The 13,350-nt window shown below is 42.6% G+C and overlaps 1 protein-coding gene across 1 annotated transcript in view; it reads left to right on the top strand.

The window, feature by feature from the left end:
* The window catches only part of LOC103803242 (zinc finger protein 462-like), a 32,418-nt gene that overhangs the window by 3,244 nt on the left and 15,824 nt on the right, over positions 1-13,350 (top strand). Inside the window, 7 exon segments of the mRNA XM_009075785.1 lie at position 1; positions 3-665; positions 667-3,055; positions 3,934-4,098; positions 5,801-5,904; positions 8,905-9,023; positions 13,216-13,350. The exon segment at position 1 is cut by the window's left edge and continues 2,421 nt beyond it; the exon segment at positions 13,216-13,350 is cut by the window's right edge and continues 45 nt beyond it. Of these exon segments, the coding sequence (XP_009074033.1) occupies position 1; positions 3-665; positions 667-3,055; positions 3,934-4,098; positions 5,801-5,904; positions 8,905-9,023; positions 13,216-13,350 (3,576 nt within the window).

The raw sequence follows: 13,350 nt of genomic DNA, 5'->3' as shown, positions 1-13,350 counted from the left end.
TCCCGCTGCCGCTTCTGCTCCTATACGAGCCCAAATGTTAGAAGCCTGATGCCACATTACCAAAGAATGCATCCCACAGTGAAAATTAACAATGCAATGATATTTTCAAGCTATGTTGTTGAGCAGCAAGAAGGGCTGAACACAGAGTCTCAGACACTGAGAGAGATCTTGAATTCTGCTCCAAAAACTATGGCAACCTCCACCCCCGTGGCTCGCGGGACTGGTGTGCCAGCTGGTTTTAACAAAAGTGCCACCAAGAGTTTCAGTCCCGAATGTGAAAATCAGAAGGAACCTTCAGTCAACACTGTGGTTGTTTATGACTGTGATGTCTGTTCATTTGCAAGCCCTAACATGCATTCAGTTTTGGTGCATTACCAGAAGAAGCATCCCGAAGAAAAAGCCTCGTATTTCAGAATTCAGAAGACTATGCGTGTAGTCTCTGTTGACAGGGGCTCTGCCCTAGCTCAGATGTCTTTTGAGCTGGGGGCACCCGTCTCCCCAAAATTGTCCAGCTTGGGTTCTCAACCTCCACCTCCCCCGACACCCTCAGACCTCTCTACTGAACTCTACTATTGCAAGCACTGTTCCTACAGCAACCGCTCTGTGGTGGGGGTGCTTGTCCACTACCAGAAAAGGCACCCGGAGATAAAGGTCACTGCCAAATACTCCCCCCACCTCAGCCATGCTGCGGGGCGGGGAGTTGCCACCTGGTATCCAGAGGCCACCAGTGTCCATGCAGCAGTTGAGCCGGGGTGGGTCTGAGACCTCTGTGAATCCTCCTGAGACTGAAATGTTCTTCTGCCAACACTGTGATTATGGAAACCGGACCGTGAAAGGAGTGCTCATCCATTATCAAAAGAAGCATCGTGACTTCAAAGCCAATGCAGATGTGATCAGGCAGCATACAGCCACCATTAGGAGCCTGTGTGATCGCAGCCAGAAGAAATCAGCTGGCAGCCTGCCTGCTCACACCTCCAGTGCTGAGCGAGACAAGTCAAAGCTGAGAGCCCTCAAGTGCAGGCAGTGTAGCTACACATCCCCTTACTTCTATGCATTGAGGAAGCATATTAAGAAAGACCACCCAACTCTGAAGGCCACGGTCACATCCATACTGAGATGGGCATTTTTGGATGGTTTGATAGAAGCTGGTTATCACTGTGAATGGTGCATTTATTCACACACAGAGCCAAGTGGTTTGCTTGTGCATTACCAAAGGAGACATCCTGAGCATTATGTTGATTACACATATATGGCCACTAAACTTTGGGCAGGTCCCGATCCTTCCCCTCCTGCCCTAGTGATGCCAGCAGAGATGAAGACCTATAAATGCAAAGACTGCATTTTTGAAGCATCTTCTATTTGGGATATTACTAATCACTACCAAGCATTTCATCCATGGGCCATGAATGGAGATGAGTCTGTATTGTTAGATATCATTAAGGACAAAGATACTGTTGAGAAAGCCATCCCACAACCCGATGAAAGTGGGATCAGGATGGATGCTGAAGACCAGATAGCAACATCACAGATGGAACAGGATGCAGAGTGTGCAGAGGATCCCAGCCTTTCCCATGAAAAAACTGTCCAGCTGGCATCTGCAAACCCTGCCATCTCCTCCACTCCATACCAGTGTACAGTTTGCCAGTCTGAGTACAACAACTTGCATGGCCTCCTGACACATTATGGCAAAAAACATCCTGGCATGAAAGTGAAAGCAGCAGACTTTGCTCAGGATATCGACATTAACCCAGGGGCTGTATATAAGTGCAGACATTGCCCATACATTAATACACGTATTCATGGCGTTCTCACACACTACCAGAAACGACACCCATCAGTAAAAGTCACTGCTGAAGACTTTGTGCATGACGTGGAGCAGTCGACTGATATTGCTCAGAATGATGTGGAAGAGACAAGTAGGATTTTCAAGCAAGGCTATGGTGCTTATCGGTGCAAACTCTGCCCTTACACCCACGGAACACTTGAGAAACTGAAAATTCACTATGAGAAATACCACAATCAACCCGAATTTGATGTTTTTGCCCAGTCACCACCAAAAGTGTCTGCCTCAGTGGAGCCAGACATGGTGACTGAAATCAAGGCCTCACCTGAAATTGCTGCTGAGGATGTTGGAGAAGTTTCTATGCCAACACCTCATTTCTCCAGTTCTCATTTAGTGTCTCACACAGTTTTCCGGTGTCAGCTCTGTAAATATTTCTGCTCCACCAGGAAGGGGATAGCGAGGCACTACCGCATCAAACACAACAACGTCCGGGCACAGCCAGAGGGCAAGAACAACCTCTTCAAATGTGCTCTGTGTTCCTACACCAACCCCATTCGCAAAGGGCTCGCGGCACACTACCAGAAAAGACATGACATTGATGCTTACTACACTCACTGCTTAGCAGCCTCCAGGACGGTAAGCGACAAACCCAATAAAGTGATCATTCCATCTCCTCCCAAGGATGACTCTCCTCAGTTAAGTGAGGAGCTGAGGAGGGCTGTAGAGAAAAAGAAGTGCTCACTTTGTTCTTTCCAGTCCTTCAGCAAGAAGGGCATCGTGTCCCACTACATGAAGCGTCACCCTGGTGTCTTCCCTAAGAAGCAGCACGCCAGCAAGCTGGGGGGATACTTCACCGCTGTGTATGCTGATGAACATGAAAAGCCAGCTCCAGTCGAGGAGAGGAATGACTTTGAAAAGCCCGAGGTGGAGACTGAGGCTCAGGAAATTGAGTGGCTTCCCTTCAGGTGCATAAAATGCTTCAAGCTGTCCTTCAGCACAGCAGAGCTGTTGTGCATGCATTACACTGACCACCACAGCAAGGATTTAAAGAGGGACTTTTCCATACTGGGAAGTGGCACCCGCTCTCAGAGCCCAGTCTACCAGTGCAAGCACTGTGATACTAAATTGCATAGCACGGCAGAGCTGACTGCACACTTGAATGGTCACAATGAGGAATTCCAGAAGCGTGCCAAACGTCAGGAGAGGAGGAAGCAGCTTTTGAGCAAGCAGAAATATGCAGATGGTGCTTTTGCAGATTTCAAACAAGAGAGGGTAAGGATTTGTGTGTCTGGTCTCTTTCTCTGCCCCCTGCTCCCTGCTGGGGAGCCCACAAATGCACACTTGCATGTTCTCTTTGACAGCCAAATGACCACAGGCTAATGAATGACTCAGAGTGCCAGTGAGCTCCATAAGTCAATTACACATTCTGCTTTAATTTCGTCATCCATCCTGCACATCTCCCTAGGTTCTGTAGGAAACCCTTCCTACCACTTCATTCAGTATTTTCTTTATCTTCTGTCCTTCCTCCCACGCTTCTGAAGGGCCGTCTGTATCTGACAGTTACTTGTTCTTATGAGCAAGGCTGCCATGTACTTCACTGCAGATTCTTTGCAAAATGTCCCATCTCCCTCTTCTGTGTCTCTCTGAATCACACATCAGTTTGCTTCTCAATCTTCTCTCTCTCTCAGTACTTTATCTCATTAAGCTCTCAGTGTTAAAATGACACGGGTCTGTCAGGTGACTGAAGCTTTGGGCAAGTGCCTCATAAGCCGAAGACCAAATTGTGCTCCTTTTCTTGCCCACTTACCCCTTTCCTTCTGCTTCAGTTTGAAATATGCTTGCTGAGGAAAAGCTCTGCACAGCTGTTGGGGAAGTCGTGGTGTCGTGGAAGAGCACAGTTTCAGGCCAAACCAAATGGTCTTCTAGAGGACCACTGTTAAGCAAAAACTGAAGGTTTCTCTTCTGCACAGATGTCTTGTCCACTTGTTTTATAGAAATTAATGACGTCAACAAAAACTGACCTTGCAGTTCTGCATAACAGGACGTGTACATCAAGCATGATTTCCCTTCGGGTGTAATATCTGGTCTGTGTTCCTGAAAATGAGGTAACAGAACACACTTCAGTGATTTATGCTTGTGTGCTCAAACAGGCTTTTGGACACTTGGAAGATGTTTCAAAACTTAAGGAGAGGAAGGTGGTTGGCTACAAATGCAAATTTTGCGTGGAAGTCCATCCAACACTTCGAGCCATCTGTAATCACCTCCGCAAGCATGTCCAGTATGGGAATGTCTCTTCTGTGTCAGCCACAGTGAAGGTAAGAATTTTACAAAGGTGACTGAAAGTGACTGAAACTACTTCATTTGTTTAAAACAAAGGACTTGCTGATAACCTGTGGAGGGTTCTTGCAAAGTTGAATGGGGTTCAGACTGGGTATTCCAGTTCAGCATGTTGTTTTAATCTAACACAAAGTTTCTGAAGTGCATTTGGTTTATTTCAAGATGTTTTAACTTTTTTCACTCTCGATCCAGGGGCATGAAGACTCTCTAATTCTCATTTCTCCTCAGCCACAAAGGAGTTGATGTCGCTGGTGATGGAAAGACTTGGTTTATGAGCAGGAGACTTTCTCTCAGCTATTCTGGGCTACGTTTCTGCTTAGTTAAGCTCACAAAATTGCTGCTTGTTTTCTTTTTTTTCTTTAATTTATAAGAAGAGGAAGTGTGCACATGAAAATGTGTGAAGTTGCTTGTGGTAAAACTTTCCCCATGAAATTTGAACACTGGCTCCAAACAAAATGTCCAGTGGCTATCTGAGCCAGTGGTAGCACTCGGGTAATTAGGTGTAAACGTGTTGTTCCTTTCTCCCTGTGAAAGGGGAAACATCTCCAAGGATAGGCCATGCTCCACAGCCCAATTTCCAGGATAATGGCAGGGCTAGAGAAAGTGCACCAAGGCTGTGGGAACTAGCTGTGTGTTCCTCATGCTGCAGTGAGCTCTTGTCAGAGACTCCTGGTACCTGACTAATAGCTCTCCTTTCATGACATAATCTGCTTTTTGTGAGGAAGCTGAGTCCTTCACGGCCTAACTCATGCTACCTGAGAGAGCTTTCATTGCCCTACCACTGACGGATTCACATGCTTCCCTCCTAAGAGTCTTTTTCCTCTTCTTGCTTCTCAAGTGATGCTTATGTAGGGTCAATACTCTCCTATGAGTAAATAGAAATTTATAGGGGAACAGAAGCTGAAATCCGTAACCTTGAGTTGCTGCACAAATACATGGTCTGGTTAGAAAAGGGAAGGGAAGGTTATGAAAGAGAATTATAAAGATAATTGTTCTGTTTGCCTTTTAGTTTTGAAGAGCAATTCAGGGTCTTAGTGTACTGGCTTCTTTCTTGTGAGCTTGACACTGATGGACAAAATCTACTGTTGACTAGACAACTGTGTTAGTCTGCAGAGCAGACCCTGTCAGCTAGAGCAAAATAAACTAAAATTAACTGCTATGACCCTATTAATGATTATTGTGATCAAGTTTAAAAGATTCACATCAAAATATTGAAAGTTAGGTGATTTAGTTTCTTGTCTTTTTGCATTTTCTGACAGAAACTTGATCAAGGAGTGCAATTCTTTTTGTTTTATGTATGCACATATGTATATAATAGGTATAATTATGTTTTTCCCTCCCAAGAATAGGTAATTTTTTTCAGAAAGCCATTGATGTGGAGTTTGTTTAGGGATATATTTAGAGAAATAATGACATGGAAAACCCAGACATCATAATGAGCACAGGGTAAAGACTGAGGGGCAGAAGGGAGAGAGAATTGATGGCTTTGGGGGGGTATGTGTTTTTTAGCAGGAAGCTGAAGATCCTTCAAACACAACTTTGATGGAGGGTTTTGAGGGAGCCCAAGACCCTGGCATTATGGAATTTACTGAAGCTGAATATGGAACATCCTTTGAAGATGAAACCAGGCCTGGGGGCTACCACTGCTGCCAGTATGACCAGGTTTTGATGTCTGTGCAGGGTCTGCGATCTCACGAGAGGAGTCACTTGGCTCTGGCCATGTTTGCTCGGGAAGACAAGTACAGCTGCCAGTATTGCTCCTTTGTCTCTGCTTTCAGGCACAAGTAAGTTGTGGCTTTTATTTTTGTTTCCTAGCGAGTCACAAGTTAACACTCCTGTTTTGTAGGTTGACATTGCAGAAGAGCTCTCTAAACTTGATCTTGAGGAACACTTTTCTCACCATTTACCTATTTTCCATGCTGTAAGATCTTTAGCCGTTATGATTGGCTGTTTGTAAAAGATTGCATCTTTATATCTTCCTGAATTTATTTATGCCCCTTTTTATGCATGTAGGGGAAAAGCATGCAAGCCACTAACTTCTTTCAGTGGGCAAATGGTGAAGCCCAGCACAAAATCACACATCTGACATGAGTCAAATGCATGAGACTTAACAAGCCAAGAGGAGAGAAAAGTGCTTTCTTGGTTAATCTTTCATATAAAAGGAACTACTTCTGCATGTAACTACCTTGTTATAATTACTACAAGTCTTTAAGGATTGATTTTTCATTTCTAATGTTAAGTAAGTGTCATAAACTTAGCTTAAAATTAGATTCTTTTTCTTTAAAAATGCAGTTTCAGTGTACAAATACCTCAGGTTCACACCAGTGTGGTATATTAGTGACTCTCTCATCTGATGCGTAGTGATCATTAATAGTCACATTTCTTGCAGTTCGTTTCCCTAGGGTTTTACTTTGCCTTAAGATCGGTAGTTTTAGAAATTATTTTAACCATAAACATATATATGCTGCCTAAAAATTGGCTTTGTGGTCTATTTTCCTCTTGGACTGACTCACAGGTCTGTGTTTTCTCTAATTTCTGGGGAGAGCTGCTTGTTCACTGTTTTAACAAAAGAAGACAGGTCCACATGCTCATTTGATGTAGGCATTTACAGCACTCTTAAATTTGGTGATTATGTCTCTGTTTTGCAGTCAACTGCATGTGTGAGAGAAAGCATGATCAAAAGCAGGCTTTGATTCCTTATGTTAAAAAGCAAGATTTCTGCTAGTGTCAGAGCATTGCAATTGGAACCTTGTGCAAAAGGTCCGTGGGACTGAGCAGCCAACAGTAGGAAAGAGGATGGGGGAAGGATGTGTACCTGCTGGGTGTGTCCCACCCTGCTGTGGCATGGCTTGCAGAACTTGCTGTTCACCTAGCAAACCGGTTTGCTTCAAAAATCACACTTGTGTTGAGTTTGGTGCCTGGTCACTGCTTAGGAATGTTGTGTCCCAAAAGTAGAAGGATGGGTAAATCAGAAAGTGGTGGATGTCAGGGAAGAACTCTACAGGTATCACCTAACTGGGTGGTAGGTGTGGCGTCTGTTGTTGAAATTACCTGCTGCTTCCTTTAGGTTTGTTGGGAGATTAAGTCTGTGAAAGAAACCAAACCACATGTTTATAAACAGCTCACTGTTCTCACAAACCTGACTGGAACTTTAAAACCTGCCTTTGGAAGAATGTTGCTGGCAAAGCATGTGGTTGTGAATATAGTTTTAATTATTGCCATGTAGAATACCTTGAGGTATATAATAGCTTGATATGTGTTATATACATCTTTGGCAAGCTCCTTTAATTGTTAAGTAATCTCATTCCCTGGAGGCTATCTAAAACAAGTTTTGTTCTATTAGCTATTCACTGCAAGTGTTCAAAGTCTTACTCATTTAGGAGACTTTTTTGCCAGAAAAGCTGTACATTTTGACTTGCAGCAAACTCCATCCTGGATTTCTGCTAAGTTGTGTTTGCATGAAGTGGCCCCGAGAGAAGACATAAGTTCATTTTCTATGTTATTTTTGCTGTTATCAGATCTGAATACACAGTCTTCAGTGTTAGCTCTTGTAAACAGGGATTTTCTGGCTCAAGCTCTTGTCAGTGTGGGACTAAAGATCACGTGGAATCTTGTGTAGTGTGAGAGGGCTGGAACAACTGCCACTTGAGCTACGTGTTGATACTCAGTAAAAGAGCAGGACAACTCAGGAAAAGTAGAAGGAGCTATGCCTGAAATGCATCTAGAATTAAGGTGGGGGGTGGAGGGCAGTTTTGGCAAACTGAAACTCCTCCAGTGTCTGCCCTGTTGTTGTTCCATGACCATGTGTGAGATAACTCAGACTAAGACTAGATCACAAAGCATGAACGTGTCCAAAGAAGAGACTGTACTAGAAATGTTTACAACTGAAGCAGAAACTACCTGCCTGCCACCTGGAGACTGTGAATTCATGGCTGTCAGCCACAGTGTAGGAACTGCAGAGCTCTGCAGGATTCACTCAGTTAGAATGAATTTGATCTTCGGTTAGGAAATGTGGAAAACATCCCTTTTTCTCTTCCAAACTTTACTGAGCTGTTACAAGAAACTGTGGAGAGAGCAGGTTTTGATCAGTTCACAGTATTCAGGCTGTTGGTAGCTCACATTTTCCCTGAAGAAAGCAGGGGCTGGTCTTTGCCACCCCTTCTTCTCCTTGTTGAGCTTCATGCACAATCTCCCACACTGCTGCTTCTGAAACTCTTCTGCCTTTTAATCCTGGAACTCATCAACTGTAGCCTGCTGGCACTCTCCCCAGAGCAGGATCTCTAATCTGCTTTTGCTGCTGTAACCAAAAGAAGGCTTCCTCAGTAAAGCTGGTCAACAAAAAAATACTTTTTTTTTTTTTTACCCTTGATCAACAGGACAAAATGGGACATATTCTCACAGAAATACTTACCAGAAAAAATTATGTAGTGATAATTTCACTGTTCTTGTCTGTTTCATGTTTTTTCTGCTGGTCCTTTTAAGTCTGGATCATGTACAACTTAATTTGTACTAATCTTGCCCTATAAGTTTATTTAAGTGGTTTGCTTTCTGCATAAACTGAATTGGTGTCAGCTCTGCTGCTTCTCTTGAGATTACATTTGACTTTATTCTGTAAGCAGACCCATTGAATTTTAATAGTATGAGAAAGGATAGCTGAGCCTGGTCTGCGTCTTACTTATTTTATTGTTATTGCTGTTAACTATTTTGCTTTGCATATGAAGGAATAGATCTGAAGGAACAAAATTATTAACTCTTTTCCCCTTTTCTGTGTTTGCCTTTTGAAGCCTGGATCGCCATGTGCAGACCCACCACGGACACCACAAGCCGTTCCGCTGCAAACTGTGCCCCTTCAAGTCCTCCTACAATAGCCGCCTGAAAACCCATATCCTCAAGGCTCATGCTGGTAAGTTCTCCCTCTCTTGGTTTCGCAGTGCAGCAGCTGAAATGGCCCTTGTATTCTTGTTGCTGACCACAGATGCTGGTTTGAACCACCTGTTTTGTCGCCAGAGTTGGGTAAGAATTTCGAAGGCAAGTCATGATTGCCCAGCCTGCAGATGTGTTGGAATAAGTGGGTGTTTGGGTGATGTTTTTGGAAGGATAAGAATTTAAAACAAGTGCTTCAAGAACTTCTTTCTTTTCTTCTATTGTCTTTTATATTAATAATATTTTTATTCTTATTTCTGCTGGTTGCCAACTGAATTTAATTGCTTATACCATCGGTGTCATGAGCTTTGCTCCATTGTTTGTATTTATGTTTGTGTCTTAGGTGACTCTGGGAAAAGGATTGTGAATTGCACCTTGGTTTTGGTAGAGATTTATGATGGCTTTCATGTTAAAACCAAACACCACAGACTTTGGGAGTCAGGTCTGTGTGCAACAGACTGAGAGTGGCACAATTTCATTATCATACGTGGAAATTTGTCTTGCAAATCTCTGTGTTTCAGTATGGGGTCCATATAAACAAGCAAATAGACATGCTTCTGATGAACAGGAATTGGGAGTGTTTTGTGTCACACAGAGTAGGTCACCTGAAAGTGCTGCGCCTTTGATTATTTGAAAGTGTGAGACTCAGAATTTCCTCATCTTTACTCATTGGCCCCAGGCTCTTGGCACCGTCTCACATCATGCACTGAAAAGTTATCAGAAGATTGGAGTAAAAAAGCCACTGGCTCCATTGGTTACAGTTGCATCTTTGTGGTTGAAAGGACAAAAAAAAAAATCAACCCTCAAGCTGCAGTCCAAACGTCCACTCTGATGCAAGTAACAGAATATGGACCAGTCTAAAAAACTGCAAACTTGTTGAAAGCTTGTGAATAGAAACTCCTTGAACAGATGACAAAAAGGGCTAGAAATATGTTCCTTTTCTTATTATTCGTTTGCACTGTGTCATATACTCTGGTTGGGGTGGAAGAAGAAGGTGGAGAGATGGGGGAGAAAGGCATGAGGAATTCATAGCTGTCTGCTGATATAAAAAAAATTAAGAGAAAAGGTAATTGTTACCATTGACCCAAAGACACTTTTCATCTACAAAAATATAGGAGGGATTGATGGTCTCTTATGCTTCATTCCTGGGGTTTTTTTTTGATTTCACAGAGCTTGTGCCAGGACCGTTTTCTGTACTTGGATGGATATTATAGGTTAGCTTTACTTTTGCCACCTTCCTGTTGTATGGGACTGTGGTACTCTGTCCCTTCTAGGAAATCCAGCTGTCTGCAGCAGTTCCAGTCTACAGAATCCCACATCCTGTATGAAGGTGACATGGTTCTTTATTTTCCCCAACCACAAAATAATGTTTTCTTTACGCTATTACACAGTTGGGCTCCTTTGTGTTACCTTGTTTGAACTTGACAGATTTTTAGAGCCAGAGTTATCATGCAACTAATATTTGCTTCACACTTCTCTTCATGTAAGTCATTGATTTATTTATCATGAATTTGTGCTTTTGAACTTGATTAGTGGACGGACACTCCTTGAAGGACCATGTTTTGCATTGTGCAAGAACACAATTTCATGGTTGCCTAGATAGTGCTTGCACAATGACTTGTGTAATAGGCTTTCCAAAGGCTCATGATCTGTTTCTGCCTCAGTCCATTTCTACCAAATGAATATTCACATCACAGTGAGGTTGCTTGTATGTTTTTCAGTCAGGGCTTTGCTTAGCTGTGTTTTGAGTCAATCTTTCAGAAATATGTACTACTGAATAAACATGTTATGAAGGCTTCCTCAGACTCCACAGTTTTTCAGTAATGCAGTGGTTCTCTGAGCTTCTCAGATGTTACCATTTTTTGTCACTTGTCAATCATCTCATTGTCAGTTTATTTAGAAGTGGAAACTTCAGTCCCCCTGAATTTTTCTGTAGTCTACTGGAGATCTTTAAGGTTCAGCAAAATCCTGACATGCTCTACTCAGTCTGCCTCTCTCCCTCATTTTCTGGGGATGGATCAAAATTTGGTGAACTACGAATTCCATTCTTGCCTAATGGCTAGTACCAGTCAGTGTTTCTGGCATTTGTTTCTCATCCGCCATGTTCCACCTCCTTTGTCATGAAGCAGAACAGTTTGCAGTGTCTCTGAACAGTCTCTGTGTTGTTTTCATCTGAGCATTTTCACCTGTTGGGTTTTTTTTGCTTGTGTTTTTGAGGGATCCTTGTTAGCAGGTTCTAGTGCCCTTGCTTCATTAGCAATGACACTGGGAATGCAGAAATGGATGATTGTAAGACAAGAGCATTGGGCCTGCTCAGTGTCTGTGTAATCTGGAACTTAGTGCTTGGAGTACATATCAAGTGTTGAGACCCACTAGATAAGTGTTTACCTTTGTTTATTTGTATGTGTGTTAATATGATCATTTTATGAGATGCAAAACTAGTAGTCAAAAAGGTGCAGAAGACTTCTGTTGAGCCAAACTCTGCAGTCAAACACATCCTTTCATGTTGGTGTCCATTGGAAATGAGTAGTGGGCATATTTCTTAGTGTGTCTAGACTGCTTGGTATGTGATCGTCCTCAGTTTGCTTTAATGTCTTGTGGTGCTTTTAAGTTAACGGTTGGTTCATGCTGTCATCCAGGAATCTCTTACACTGACAAACCATGAAGGTCTACACCTGTATCTCACTGGTATCTTGTACCTTGGAGTATCTTTTGTCCTTGCATTATCCTGTTCCATTAAGAACTTGTTGTATGTGCTATACGAAAAATGTTTTCTATGTGTAAAAAGGAAATATACAACTGATATGGTAAAGCAGATGAGGAATGTCATGTGAAAAAACATGTTGGACTATTTCTTGTTTCACCATTTCAGTCTCTTGAGTGATCTGTTCTTTTTCAGATGTACCAAAAAAAGAAAAAGGCTATGAGTTTGTATTTTGTCCTGATGATTAGCATAGATCTTCTGGAAGAGATGGGTGGGAGATATATTTATGGAGGATGGTTGCTAATCTTTTCAGGTGTGCTGACTCTGACTTGCTGCAGTATGTGTGTTTTCTTTCACATTCTCTTTTGGGTCACTTATTTTCAGTGTTGGAAACAATCTGTTTGAGAACCGTGTTTGCTGAATTTGTTGGGAGATGGAAAACATTATCTGCATTGTTCATTACCAGAAAACTCTTGTTCTTCTGTTGCTGCTCATGAATATTTCACTCCTATGTACACTGGCACTTTATGTACAACTCATATGTGGCCAGTATTACTCTTGTACATGGAAGTGGCACTTCCAAAACAATAACTTGGCACCTGTATAATACCACATTGTTTGTGTTGGGACAGTTTCACTTTGTGTTCCAATTGCCTCCATGCAAAACAAATCTTGTATCAGGATTTGTTTCCCCTTGTTTGCTGTCTCTATGGCTTGGAATGTATTTAAAATTGAATTCACTACTGTTCATTACTTCTGTTCTTTCACTTCTTTTAGTGCTTTTCCATAACACACTTTCACACAGCCTTGTAGATACATGCACTGTACTTGGCATTGCCATGTTCACTTCTTGTAGTAAATCAACCTTGACTTGGTTGCCAGTTCTGTGAAGATTACTGCTGCCTAATGGCAGGTTTTTCACAAGGGAAAATGTGACCTTCCCCAAATGTAATTCCACACCCTTCCCTTTCCTTTTTGTTTTTGTGGAGGGACCTTTGTTAGCATTTTGCAGTGTCCTTCTTGTTTCGTTTATAATGATGCTGGATGTGCTGCATGCAGAAACAGATGACTTCACCCTCTGTAGTTGCTGTACTCCCAAAGAAATTTGGAAGTGCTGTAGTTAAGTGGCTCCATTTTCATCCCAGAGTCTGTTTTCTTCCCATACCATGCAACACAGGCATGCTAAGAGTCTGGTCTCTGGTTGTTTTTTGTTTTTGTTTTTTTACATCAGTCACTGTACAAAGATCTGCAGTTGTCAGAAAGTGATACTTTGGTCCAAAGCAGGTGTCTACACCCACAGACTCCAGACTGCTCCAGCAAGGAGACATGCATAGCTTGCTCTCTTTGGGATCAGTCTTTCGCTGAAGAGTCCATGGGAGTTTTACTGCCAAGTTCAGTAAAAGAAGTATGGGGGCCCCATTCTGTTTATTTTGTGAGCTGATGACTTGCCTGTATTTCGCTCACCCAGGTGAACATGCCTACAAATGTTCCTCCTGCTCATTTTCCACCATGACAATCAGCCAGCTGAAAGAGCACTCCTTGAAAGTGCATGGGAAAGCACTGACACTACCAAGACCCCGCATTGTCAACCTTGCAGCCTCAC

This window comes from Acanthisitta chloris, unplaced genomic scaffold (assembly GCF_000695815.1).
Source record: "Acanthisitta chloris isolate BGI_N310 unplaced genomic scaffold, ASM69581v1 scaffold14815, whole genome shotgun sequence".
Classification (NCBI taxonomy): Eukaryota; Metazoa; Chordata; class Aves; order Passeriformes; family Acanthisittidae; genus Acanthisitta; species Acanthisitta chloris.
Note: the sequence above shows the minus strand (reverse complement) of the source record. Positions and strands in the feature narration are given on the sequence as shown.